The 14,601-nt window shown below is 35.2% G+C and overlaps 1 protein-coding gene across 1 annotated transcript in view; it reads right to left on the bottom strand.

Moving 5' to 3' along the window:
- Positions 1-501: 501 nt before the first annotated feature.
- The window catches only part of KIF21A (kinesin family member 21A), a 173,867-nt gene continuing 159,767 nt past the window's right edge, over positions 502-14,601 (bottom strand). Inside the window, exons 33-39 of the mRNA XM_012559622.1 lie at positions 13,621-13,801; positions 11,992-12,156; positions 9,515-9,632; positions 7,541-7,711; positions 5,654-5,853; positions 1,401-1,920; positions 502-1,235 (exon numbers count right to left, since the gene is read on the bottom strand). Of these exons, the coding sequence (XP_012415076.1) occupies positions 1,830-1,920; positions 5,654-5,853; positions 7,541-7,711; positions 9,515-9,632; positions 11,992-12,156; positions 13,621-13,801 (926 nt within the window). The 3' untranslated portion in view covers positions 502-1,235; positions 1,401-1,829. The remainder of the gene's footprint in view (positions 1,236-1,400; positions 1,921-5,653; positions 5,854-7,540; positions 7,712-9,514; positions 9,633-11,991; positions 12,157-13,620; positions 13,802-14,601) is intronic.

Consider the following 14,601-nt stretch of genomic DNA (forward strand, 5'->3'; position numbering starts at 1 on the left):
AGTGACCCCACATAACAGAGTAGATGGTGACCAGGCTGTGAATCTTTACAGAAACAGATCACCAGGTCTTTCTCCACAGAGTCGCTGGGTAGGTTCGAACCGCCAACCTTTTGATTAGCAGCCTAGCACTTAACTGTTGTGCCACCAGGGCGCCTAGAAACCCCCAACCCCCCCCCCACCTCACTTCTGCCAGTCACCCTCTTCTCTCTCCTCCTGTAACCTAGGTCACCACTGTCCTGATATTTATGGAAATAGTTTCTTTTTTGTTTTACCATCTATGTTCAAATCCCTGAATTACATAGTTCAATTGGTTCTTCAAGATTAGTTTACAGCTATAACTTTTCAAGAATATGTCATGGCTATTCATAAAAAAAGGAATATATATCAATTGCCAAGTAAGGAAAAATGCCTTTTTTTATATCACACATAGATAAAACAAAGTTTTATAAACACTGCCCATTTTTTTTTAACCTTAGGAAAAAAACAACAGAATAAAACTAATTCATGGCAACATGTTTATTTACGCTCTAGCTAAGCTTTCATTTACAAGCAAATACTTTCAGGAAAAAAAAAATACATAAGACAATATTTTCAACTACAAAAAATTAAACTTGCAGAATTTACAAATTAATATTCTGAGCAGACAGATAAATTATACATCCTTTTTCAAAATCCAATCTACAGCATTTAAAAATTCATACAGGCACAACACAAAGTATTCTCTCTTTACAATCTACCTATTTACATAGCTTTTCCCACTTCAGATGATAAAGTTCTCATCACAGCTACCAAGGTTTACAAACATAGTATATTTAAAATATATTTAGCAGCATATAAAAAATTAGATAAAAGGGGAAGGAAATACTACTATTAAATAAAAATGAAATTAAATGGTGATAATAGGAACAACTCCATAGGAAAATAGATCAAAACATATTTCTGTTAGGACATCAGAAGTGTTTCCCATCACAGAATGTATGCACAGCACTAATAAAACAACAACTTAATAGCAGTTTAGTCCTGAGCACAGAATATAGCACAAAACTTTGGTCAATACAAGTAAACGCCAACGTTAATACAAACTGCTTAACATTCTTTGTTAGTTGATTAGGGTCAATTCCACTTGAAGAAAAAACTATCAATAATATTCTCACATCTTATTGTTTCCATTACTTTAAAAGAGCTTTGAAATTTGGGAACGTTCTGTGGACTGATTTAAATGACAGACAAGTGAACTACAATTTGACTAACATTCCCAATGTTAGTTGCCATCAAATCGATTCCGACTCACAGCGACCCTACAGGACAGAGTAGAACCGCCCCATAGGGTTTCCAGGAGTGGCTGTTGGATTCAAACTGCCAAGCTTTAGGTTAGCAGCTGTAGTTCTTAACCAATGCACCAACAATTTGACTAACATTTCCAATATACATATAAATACATAAATCATCTGAATAGACTATATGAACGAGTTAACAGTGGGCTGCACTGTATTCCAGATGTATTTTCTGTCACAAAAGCAGACATACTGTGATTTAAATAATTTGCAGGTTTTTTTAATAGCTAGGCACAAAAATCCAGCCACAATAAAAAGTACGAATCAAGCAGTATATCAATTGTAGGATATATATGTATCAGCAGACACTAAAATTACGCACACAGGATAGATACAATTTTATTAGAATACCATTTATATTCAGCAATTGGATTCAGATATATTTTCCAGTTAATTCCATTCATAAGTTTTTGCTTAATAAATGCACAATATTTTCCACAAAGAACATACAGAATATTATCACAGTTTTCAGTTTATGACTATCTTCATTCTTGTTTAATTACTGGCAATGTCTTCCAAATCTCCCGTGTCAGAGATCTGGCCATCCTGCAAATTGCGAGCCTTCCAAATTCTCACAGTTCGATCACTACAAAATAATAAATTAAAAATGAACATGTGAAACAGAGGTAGAAAGATAAAGAAATAGTTCTTAGAATTACTTATGATTAAAAGATCTTCCGAAGAGGTCTTCAATAAATATAATTTTAACAATATACATTGCCCCATAATTACATCAAATCTGTACCCATAATAATGGTAACTAAAAATAGCTCATATTATCAAGGGCTTACTATCTGTCTGACATTGTTAATATATGCCTTTTACATAACACATTTAATTCTCTTCAACTACCCTAAGAGATAGGTACTACTATTATTCCCATTTTATAGTTGAGCAAATTGAGGCTTACAGAGGGTAAGTAACTTGCTTAACAAAGTTAATGACAGAGCTGAGATTTGAATGTAAGAAGTCTGGCTCCAGAGCCCCATCCCTTAACCATTATACTGGATCAGCATTCATTGTCTCAGAAAACGATATGTGATATGACATATGGTCAGAGGTCTTCAGGTGCAATAACTGGAATAAGGTTACAGCGAGGCCTCTAGGCTGGAAGGGGGTTGGGGCAGGGTTTCCAGGGAGTTGGTGAATCTGGCAACAGTCAGCAAGAATTATCTTCGGGTGAAGTTAGTGTATGCCCACAGGAAAAGCAAGAAGTTATTAAGAAGTGAAGTAATACTCCATCTAGCATGGAACATAGAAGATTAAAAGTGCTTCTGAGAAAACTTGTTTCTGTTCACACAGCATCTGGGTACTGGGGACCAGTCATTAGATGATTCCATTTCTTACCCTATCTCTCATGGTTAAAGAAATGTCTCTTTTCTACAGTTCCTGATAAATCCAAAGCCAAAAGAAGAAGTTTCCATAGCATTTTATAGCTAAAAGATTATGTAGTCCAATTCAAGGACAAAAAAGAGTACAATGACATACCCAGTGTAACCAAAGTTAGAGCACCACCCTACTCTTTCATTACCAAATTCTGTCTGAGTTATCTACTGCTGCTATAACAGAAACACCACAAGCAAACGGCTTTAATGAACAGAAATCTATTTTCTCAGTTTACAAGACCAAATTCAGGGCACTGGCTCTAGGGGAAGACTTTCTCTCTCTGGTGGCTCTGGAGGAAGGTCCCTGTCTCTTCAGCATCTGCTTCCTGGTTTCTTGGAGACCCCATGTGTCTGCTCCCTTACTAGTTTAATCTTTTTCATATCTCAAAAGAGATTAGCTCAAGACAGACCCTACACTAATCCTGTCTTATTAACAAAACAAAGACAACCCATTCACAAATGGGATTATAACCACAGGCATACAGGTTAGGATTTACAACATATATTTTTTGGGACACAATATTCAATCCATAACAACCAACAAAGAGGTTAGTGGAGTTGGAACAGAAGGAACAAGCTGGAAAGTAGTAGAAGGTAAGGTGAGGAAAGTAATACAGGGTCAGAAGGTCAGATTAAAGTATGACTTCTACTCTAGGTGAAATGGAGGACCATTGCAGGGTTTCGAGCAGAGAAGGAATATGATCTGACTTGTGTTTTAGAAGGATTACTCTATCTTCTGTGGTGATAATAGACTATATACGGGCAAATGACCTTTTTTAGCTGGCTATTGACACACACGGGGTCTCTATGAATTGGAATTGACTGGACAGCAACTTGTTTTTATTGTAGTAATCCAGGTGAGAGGTGATGGTGACTAGGGCCAGTGAGGTAGAAGATATGGTGAGAAGTGGCCAGATTTTAGATGTAATTTAAAAGCAGATAGGATTTGTTGATGGATGGATATGGAATCTGACTGAAAGGGAGGAGTGAAGGGTTCTGGCCTGAACAAGAGAAAAGATAGAAGCCATCAATAAAGATGGAGAAGGCTGTGTGTTGAGCAGATTTTTTGTGGGGAAGATCAAGAGTTCAGTTTTGGGCACGTCAAGTTTGAGATGTTGGAACTTCCACTACTAGCTATGACAGAGTAACTGTACCAGGTTAGCCCTCCTGCTGTAAACAAAGATTAAACTTGACAAAATACATGAAACAACTGTTTTCAGACACAGGGAAACAGGCAGTGCTGGACTGTGACCCCTGAGAAAAGGGAAACAAAGAAGGTGAGAATAAATATGGAACCAAACAAGATACTGGAGAAGTAACACGTGTGGTGGTTAAGCACAAAGACTCTTAAATTGGACTACCAAACCGCCTGACTGCAAATACTGGTTCTACCACTTATTACCTGTGCGACCCTGAGCAAGTTACTTATCCTTTCTATACTTCTGTTTTGCCACCTCTAAAACAGGAATTTTAATAATACTTACCTTCTAGAGTTATCATGAAAACTAAATGAGTAAATGCTTGCAAAGAGCTCAGAACAGTGTGTAAACTGAGAAAAGGTCTAGTTCTCCAAAAATGAGACCATATCAGAAAAAAAAAGTTCAGTACAGTAATATCATATTTCACCCACCAAGACTCAGTGATATAGAACACTTTTACAGACTTACTTATATTGAGTGTCTAACAACTTTGAGTGGTTTCAAGTGATTTCTAGTAAATTATTAAGGGCACGATAAGTTTACAAGGAAATAAACAAAAGTGATGACTTTGAAGAAAGCGATGCATCTTGGAAATAGCATCAATGAAGCACTGAAGGTAAACACCTTAGAAAAATACAAAATAAATTGGCTTTGATGTACTTTAAAGATGAAAGAAAGTAAATCTAAATGAAAAAAGGAATTCAGTGGAAACAGCACAAATAGTAAGAGATGCCACAGAAGTAATACAGATGTTTTAAAATAAAAACAAGGCATTTGTGCCTTCAGGTAGGCTGAATTCAAGGAGGTGCTCAAATTAAATTAAGTGACATAAATAGTGCACAAATGGCATAGGGCAAATTTCAAGATAGATATTCATGAGAAATTACCGTTTATTTGAATGAGACCAATACCTCATATTATATATGATATATATGCTTTCCTTTCCAAAGTAGTTATATACATATTATATCATTTTTTCTGGTCACAATATCTCTTGATCTCCTTAAGTATTTTCTTAAATGTCACCTTCTCAGTGAGGCCTTCCCTATTTTGTAACATCCTCCCCATGACACTCTCATCCCTATTCTCAGCTTTGTTTTTCTCTGCAGCACCTATCACCATCGAACATATTTTACTTATTCATGTTCTTTCTTCTTTGTGTTTTTTTTTAATTGCTCTATTCCCAAGAGTCTGGAACAGTGCCTGAAATACAGGATATTCATTCTGAAAGAATGAATAAATGAACAAATGAATCTATCAATTCAGCTATCCATAAGAGGGAAGAAGCAGATATTATTACTTTATATACACTTTAAAACAGGGAAAAAAGAGGCACAAAGAGATCTTTTAAATGATTTGTTCTAAATCATTAATTCCCTATGAATGTAATGTGAGGCATGGCCAAAAAAAAAAACTTTAGAAATTCATCATCCATGAATGATTTTTAAAAAATCAAAATCACCAGTGGAAGATCTGGCAGTAAGCAGACTTTCTATTATAAACAGAGTACTAGTACAAGAGTAACACTATTGTTATATAACCTGGGAAGCCTAAACTCAGTGCCCACACTGTACGTCAGAAAATATAAATGATAGCTTAAAACAGATGTCAGAGTGACAGTAATAAAAGAAGGATTTCATGTGGCCTACATTTTTAGATATTTACAATTTATGATACCTGTCAAATCGGAACACAAGTATTCAATATAGAGAAAAATCACGAAGGAAGAACTTACTCAGCTGCAGTAAAAATGTGGGTGGAATTAACACATATGGCATTGATAGGACTGTCATGACCCTTCATCTCTCCGACTGGCACAAAAGTATCCACGTTCCAGAGTTTCAAAATGCCCCCTCTGCAGCCACTGAGCAAAACCGGGTGGCCTGGCACCACTCCCAGGGCACAGATCCAATCCTTATGTGCATTTGGAACTTGCTGAGAGAGAAAAGAGAAATCAGCAGCTTATAGAGAATCTTCCAATCTGGTATTTTCACACCAAAAAAAGTTACATTTATACTCATGAAACTCAATATTTGGAACACTGAATGGCCAGGAAACTGAAAGTTCATTTTCTAACAACCACTCAGAGTTTAAAGAAATAAATCTGTAATTTGCTCCCCAATTTGCCTAATTATTATCATTATGAGTATTAAAGGCCTATAATATTAATAATCTATAGAATCTAAAATCTCTGGAAAGCATACGAGAATTCTTCAAACAGCATATCCCTTCCCAGGCAGTAATAAAACAGGTTTGAGAACTACAATCTGGTATGTAGACTATAGGGACTGTTACTTAAAATTACCACCTTAAACCCTTGCTAGAGAACATTTTGCAAAAGAGACCAGAGGTAACCTATGTATTTCATAATGTGAGAAAACAATAACTATATGATCAGGCTATATGACTATTATTTTATGCATAAATGTATATATATGTGCAATAAAAAAACACAACCATGAACATATGTCTATAAAAGAAAAGCTTCTGAATAAAGTATATGCATCCGTTGCCAAGTTTCTTCTATTGATATTCATGCTCCATGTTCATTTTGTTTTCATCTGCTGGCTACAAGCAGGAAAATGGTAACAACTGCCATATATACACACCCATACGTATATAAAGAAAAGCTTGAAATTAAGAACAATTTTGTTTGTTAACTAATTTCTTTACCTGGGAATTAGGAAAAGACCAATATTAGATTTTATTGATGCAACACTTCATCCAACTATCATTCTGTAGGAAATGAAAGAGCCACCACTTTTGGATGCATGAAAATGCTCCTGTAGATGAGGAATCATTTATACTATTCTGACTTTTGTTAAACTTGGTCCTCTTGGAATGTGTACATAAAACAAAAATGAAGCAAAATGAGAAACTGCAACTGCTCTACCTCAAGGCTGATTTTATTTAATAAATATATACATGGGGCAATCTTAGATATTTCTAATCTTATCAGTGTCTATTCTCCTCTTATCTAACATATTAATTGCTGAAACTGTATTCATGTCAAAAACAAGAAAGAACTATGGCATTGTCATCTTTCTCCATATGTAAAAGTTCATTCACTCTTTAAGTGGAAGCCCTGATTAATATAATCTCTAAATAAGGAAAATTTAATAGAGCCTCTTCAAGTTCTTATATAGACTATTCAGTGGTGATATGGATTGAATTGTGTCCTCCAAAAAGATATGTTGACGTCCTAACCTCTGGTACCTGTGAACATGACATTGTTTGGAAATAGGGTCTTTGCTGAGGTTATTAATCAAGTTATGAGGTCATACTAGAGCAGAGGGAGTCCTAATCCAATCTGAGTGGCATTCTTATAAAAGAAGAGACACAGACACATACAGGAAGGAGGGCCAGGTAAAGATGCATCTTCAAGTCAAGGAACACCTGGTACTACCAGAAGCTGGAAGAGACAAGAAAAGAGCTTCCCCTAGAGATTTCAGAGGAGCATGGCTCAGCTGACACATTGACTTGAACTTCCAGCCTCAAGAGCTACGAAACAAATTTCTGTTCATATAACCCACCAGTTTATGGTACTTTGCTATGGCAGCTGTAAGAACTAATACAAGTGGTTTTGATGTGCCCCCTCCACACCATGAAAACTTTGCATTACCTGAAGAAGGTCTTTTTGAGCTAAGTCCCATTTCTTGATTCCATTATCTCTGGACCCACTAAAGAGATTATCCCCTTGAATAGTTAGTGCTTCAATGCCATCATAATGAGGTGGTTCAAAATTGTGGGTAGGACTCACAGTTCCAAGAGCCCCTTCAGTTACATCAAACATCTAAAAAAGCAGAAAGAAAGCAGTCATCCCCATTTAATTTACAAATAAGCACCTATATGTGTACATTCATAGAAATACACACACATACATGTATATTAATCAGAGAGAGGATTTGTTTTGTTAGAGTACTTTACTAAGTTAATTAAATTAACCTACTATGAATGATACCAAGCATGAATCCAAGCCCTATTTTCACACTACTTTTGTTTACATATCACATGCTTATATGTCTATAGGCCTTTAAGAAAGGGAGCCAATCTTTTCATGTATAAGTACATAAATAACATGTTCAATAATAGAAACAATACATACCAATCCAGTTTAAATTCAAGTAAATCATATGGTTGTTATTTAATCACTGTTAGGTAGCTCTACAGTCCTGGTGTTCATCCCTTAAGCTGTTGTTCAAAATCTTTTCCACTTTCCTCAGTTGCCCTCATCTCTCTTAGCTGATGACCTTGTGCTTTTCTGAAAAGACTGGAGTAATCCAAAATAAACTTTTTGGATCCACCTCTTCATTCTAAAATTTTCTTACCATCTTCAAACATCCTCACACCCTCTCCTTCCTTCTCAGAGGCTGAAGTGTATTTACTTCTTTCCAAGGTTCCCAGCTATGAACTAACTCCTCCTACCGCCCTCATCACTTACCACCACTTTATCACTTACCACTTCACTCTTCCCACTTTCCCTTTCCATGCGCTCACTTCCTAAGCATATAAACATGCTCAAATATCCTGAATACAAAATCCTCTCCCTTTAATCATCTATTTTCAAGTTACTAACCCATCTCTCATATCTTAATCAAAGTTTCTAGAAAGAGTACTTACACCCTTCAACTTACCATACTATGACTTCTGCCTCTGCATTTGAAAAAAGTTGTCTTAGCAGCTGCCTCCAAATAGGCCCATTCAGTCCTCCCAAGTCCTCATTCTATTTTACCTACCTATAACATTTGACACATTTGATTCCTCTCTTCCTCCAGATATGTTCCTTTGTATCTTCCTACCTTTCTTTCTTACTGTATCCTCTTTTTATTCCTCTTGGTTCTTACAGATATTCCCCAACGTTGAGTCTTCAACTTCTCTCTTCTTTGGAAGCGTCATCTACTCCTTGAACATTTGCTTCTATTTTAATGGCTCCCAAATCTACATCTCTAGTCATAACTTACCTTGAGTTCTAGACCTGCATTTCTAATGGCTTTCTGGCCTACATGTGGATTTCCTGTTAGTACCTCAAATTTAACATTTCCAGAATCACACTATGCATCTTTCCTCAGGTTATTTGCCAATTTTATAAAATTCTGAACCATTACAGTCTCACTATAACAGATGATGGCCATGACACTCAGGCATTAATTGAATAACTGAGCTAAAAGAGCTTTAAAATCCCTTCTAACCTATCTTCTATGAAAAGTGAAAATACATGTTTGAATAGTAAGACAATAATCATCAGGAACTCTGAATGAAGAAACGATAAGAAAGGGAAATTGAAGGTCAGAAAAGGGAGGAAAAAAAAGAAAATTGATTAAAGAAAGGGATCTTAGTTGAGTTTGAAAACTTTAAATGGATCATTTAATAGAAGATAAACCCCAAAAAAACCAAACCAAACCCGTTGCCGTCGAGTCAATTCTGACTCATCGAGACCCCGTAGGACACAGCAAAACTGCCGCACAGGGTTTCCAAGGAGTGGCTGGTAGATTCAAACTGCTGACCTTTGCTTAGCAGCTGAACTCAACCACTACACCACCAGGGCTCCACATTTAATAGATAGGAGAATATAATTCAACAACTCTGTTATACACACTTTGATGTAATGATCCTTGGAACCAGTGATGATTAGATCTTGTCCACTGGAAATCTGATCTACAGTGAGGCACATGACAGGGCCTAGGTGTCCTGTTAACTTTCCTGTAGACTGAAACCTTTAAAAAGAAAAAAAAAATTGTTTGAAAATATCCCTTAGTATGCTAGGGTTAAGTCTCAAAAAATAAATAAAATATGCTCTATACTTTGATAAATTTGCTGACGAATCCTCTTTTAGATTTTAGCTCCACCTGCAGGAACCTCTATTCAAATTATAGTCAAAAATGGCCAAACTGACATATTCTATTATGGTAGTGAGGGGAGTCTTAAATAAGTTATTCCAAAGGTGATTAATGTCATTTAAGTAGTAAATAAAAAGCAGCAAAAGTCTGGAAAATGGCTATAGGCTAATTTTAACTCCAACCTAAATCCAGGTAAATCTTAGTCTATTAAATGTCTACACACATTATAGACAGATGAATGATGTTATTAGGTCCACTTTTGTATCACTGGTGTAACTTGAAAATCAACAAAATGGAGAAAGTAGGATTATACATTTTACACACACACACACACATATATATCTATAAAAGAAACCTGAGAGGAACTAGGAGAAGGGGATCAGCAATAAGGAACAGCAAATGTTTATGCACACACTCATATATATGCATATCTTCACATTTACACATATGCATACATACACATATACACACACATACATACATCTATACATACGTGTGTGTATGTGTACATCAGAGGTACATGGGCAAATCAGAGGTAAACAGACAAGTGGTCTATTTCATCAATTATTGTAAAGATATAAAAAAGACTAGGAGAGATATCTGGCTTATAGAAAAATGTGTGAAGTCAATTATCAGAGAGTGACAAGGAACCTTTGTTTTACAGACCTACCTCAAATCAAGCCACTGGGATACAGAGATGTATTTGGCTTCTAGAATATTATAATTTCTTCAAAACTATTCTCTTAATGACTTTGTTAAGATGCATCTATATTTAATCAGGTTGCTAAAATCAATCAGTTTTCAAAGGATTTATGTTTTCAGCAAAATAAAAACTGTAAAGTTCTTCAAAAGTTGATATCACCAATCATTTCTGCCTTATGCCGTGACTGATTATCTTCCTCCATAGTGCTCTTACCATAATTCAAATATAATATTTTCAAGAATAAACCAAGTTCTCAACTCTTTTCATATTTCGTACATAAACCCTGTTTTCAATTTTCTTTATTTATTACTAACACAATACTTGGGACTGTGCTTCCTAAATCTCTTTCTTTCATCTATTAATCTATAAATATTTATTATACTTTCTCAGTCATGCTTTAAAACATTAAAGATCATAACACCAGTTTTTCTTAATGTTTCTCAAGTAAATATCCATTTGATTTACCATTGGAAAAAAAAAAAAATCCCTTCTCAGTAGGAGGTATGCTAATTACCTGAATTGCAGACCTCACACCAAAAAAAAAAAAAAAAATTGCCGTTGAGTTGATTCCGACTCACAGCACCCTGTAAGACAGAGTAGAACTGCCTTGTAGGCTTTCCAAGGAGCAGCTGCTGGATTCGAACCACCAGCCTTTCAGTTAGCTGCCGTAGCTCTTAACCACTGCGTCACCAGGGCTCCAGACCTTATGCAGTATTCTGTAATTGCCTGTTGAATGGTCTTTATCCTCCACAAGACGGTGACCTCTAATAAGGCAGGTGCCACATTGGTCTTGTTCATTCTTTATTCCCAGTACCTACCACTGTGTTGGTGCAGTGCCTGCTGTAATCAGTGCTCAATAAATATTTGTTAACTAATAAATGAATGAATCTTTTGCTGTCAAGAATTTAACAACTAGAAAAGAAGCTAAAATAGGCATTCAACTAAAGGATAAAAACTCACACTTCAAATAAAAATCAAATGAAAACTATAGTGCCTTACATTTCAATTTACCATTTTTTTTCTTTTTAATCACTTCATCTTTTTAGTACCTCATCTTTTACATACATTTTCTTTTATAGTCACAAAACCTCTGTGAGGATTTACACCCAAACTTATTAAATTAAGCTTATAAACTGAAAAATTTGAGATATAAGATGTTTAAATGATACTGCAAAAAGTAATTCCTTTATAGGTACTAATGAAACTAGGACAAGAATTCTGGTCTCTTCCTATTAAACTACACAATGTGTAGACAAATATTAAGCAAGGCCATGATTTCAATTCTATTTTTTTCTCCATATACTATACTATTCATTTTAGCAATGGAGATTAAAAGGAGGGAAAATTGTGAGTTTGCTAATGAAGCTGAGGACAGAAGGGACATTTAGGGGTGTTGGGCTAAACAGAAAAGGCCATGATTTTACAGTAACTTCTGGGGTTATGAAAACTAGATCTCATACATATCAATATATTATTAATGTCTGAAAGTTGTATTTACCATATGTAAGAAGCACGTTTTCTTAAAAGTCCTACCTTTTAAGATCCCACATTCTGACAGCATTTCCAGAAGCTGCATAGAGGAAAGTGCCAGATGGGTTTAGTGCAATTTGATTGATCTGGTTCTCTCCAGAGGGAATAGCTACTGTCCGGCTAGTACTTGCAGAACAAGCATCTCCATGAGTAACTTGACCTGAAGACCTTAACAAGACAGAACAAAGCAAACATGAGTTTGGCCTAGATTTCCTTGAATTCCTCGGTAACGGGCTGAGGCAACAAAAGAACTGTGTACTTTTGCCAGTGTATACACAGTAGGTAGCAGACACCGTTGACACTTATGCTTGTTGAATAAGTGAATAAATGAATGAATGAAGCAAGATAAAATGGTTTAAAACTTTTAATTTGTAGGACTATTATAGTGCCAGAGATTCCAGCCAAAACCAAGCCCTGAGTTAGGCAGACTGAAAGGATAAGATGCCAAAACTAAAAACCTAACCAATGATACAGCACCACTAATGTAATTCACTTTTCTGCAGCTTCCAGAAGCCCCCTGTCGGCCAGGCTTACCAACATTTCTTTTATGGATAAGAACTGCCCTTTTCGATTAAAGGCACTTGGGACTTTTCAAAATATTTGCAGTTTACTTTAACCCAATCATATATGGAATATCTGCTACGTGCTAAAGGCTTAAATGTAGTTTATTTATATTTCTTCAGATAAATTCTAGATGGTAAGTAATCATTTTAAATTTTGAAACATATTCTCAGTTAACTTCTAAAATATTAAGTTATAATAATCTTCTTAAATTTGACCTTAGTGATTCAAATGCATTAAGTTTCTAACTTAAGATACAGGGTTGTTTTTCTACAAAATCCTCCTCAAGTGATTTGTGCTTAGTACAATAAATAATCAATAGTTCTCAAATCATAAACTAGCATTTAAAAGTGAATAATATTTACTCTATAAATTAGTAAAAATTAACCTCTCCCATATTCTCATCTCTCATTTAAGCCAATACAGAGTTCACCTCAATTTTGATGATATAAAACAGCGCATCAAACTCATGACAAAAAGACTCCTAATTAGCTCTATATTTTAAAGACATATATGATGATAGACATGGAGAAAACAAACTCATCCTCCAACTGTTTACATAACGTGTAGATATGAAATTTGTGCTAAAATCAGAGTCTCAGTCATAAAAGAAAAGAAAAAAACTCTTATTCAGTACTTGTTAATTAAAAGTAACAAATACCTCTTAACTCCCTACAACAGTGATTTTCACCACTTTAAACAAGTGGCGTTCATTTGAAGCAAATACTGTAAAACATTTAACTGTATCTGGTAATAAATAGTATGAAAATATAATACCTTAGTGTTTGGGTAGGAGAAAATATGAAACGTATACTTAACCACAGATAGAAGTCTTTTTTAATATGGTTTATCCCTTCTTGTTTAATACCTGGCTCTTGTCTTTTATTCTCTCAATAGTTTTTTCACCCTTATTTTATCTGTGCTTTCATTTGAACAATTTCATGTAAACAATTTAATACTCTTTTGGAAGTAGATGAGTATAAATAAATAAATAATGAATCCACAGTTCTGTCTTCCCTTACATTTAGTAAAAAAGAACTCTTCACCTCTTGCTGTCTTTAAGTTACTTACGTCAGCGTTCGAATGCACTTGGCTGAATCTCTGATATCCCACACCTTAATATACGATGTTGAAACAGTGAAGACCAAACTTGTGTAATTACAGTATTTTACAGATACAACATTGTTGGGATGACCCCCCAGTGACATTATCTCCTGCCCAGTCACTAGATTCCATACTTTACAAGTACGATCTAAAACAAATAAAAAGGAGGAAATACCATTAGCTTCTCCTAATAATAACAAAATAATTTAAACTATTTTTCTCCTACAAGTAGAAAACGCAACAAGACAAACGGAGTAACTATTCAATTAACCTGCAACAGGCATACTAACTCCATTCCTTATCATCTGCAGCACGTTCAAGGATAAGGTAGGTAAAGAACTGGATGAAAGCCAGGTATGTCTGTTGCATGCATTATACAGCATTTCAAATAATTACATGAAATTCTGAAAGTCATATCAAAAGAGTCCTGCCTTTAAAGTACCCCCAATATTAAAATGTCTATCTCAAATAGGCAACTTCAAAACAATCTGCTTTGCCCACACTGTCACCTCCTCACAACACTCTCCACACTCATAAAAACACACTCCTTTCTTTACCAAAGATCACTGATAGGTGGATTTTTTTTTTTTTACCTAAAAACATAATCACAGAACTATTCTATTTTGTTTTTCTGACATGTTGAATATTTAATTATCCTGAAAATATTTTAATTAGACTCATTAGAATATTATGATATTTTCACAGAACTGATTTCTTTTTTTTAAACTGGGGGATTGATTGCCATTATCCCATAGCTAGCTCTACACTCCTATACTCTATACTTCTCTCATAGACAATGAGCATTCCGTAATTACTGACTAAACTGAATCTTGTAGTATTCCTAAATGCTAAAGAACTGTTACTAGCTTCCCAAATTCCTGTACATGTTACCTTTTTACCTTTCTAGCCACATCGTCCACCACTTCTCTTACATAGACTCTACTTCTC

This window comes from Trichechus manatus, unplaced genomic scaffold, assembly GCF_000243295.1.
Source record: "Trichechus manatus latirostris isolate Lorelei unplaced genomic scaffold, TriManLat1.0 scaffold00285, whole genome shotgun sequence".
Taxonomy (NCBI): domain Eukaryota; kingdom Metazoa; phylum Chordata; class Mammalia; order Sirenia; family Trichechidae; genus Trichechus; species Trichechus manatus.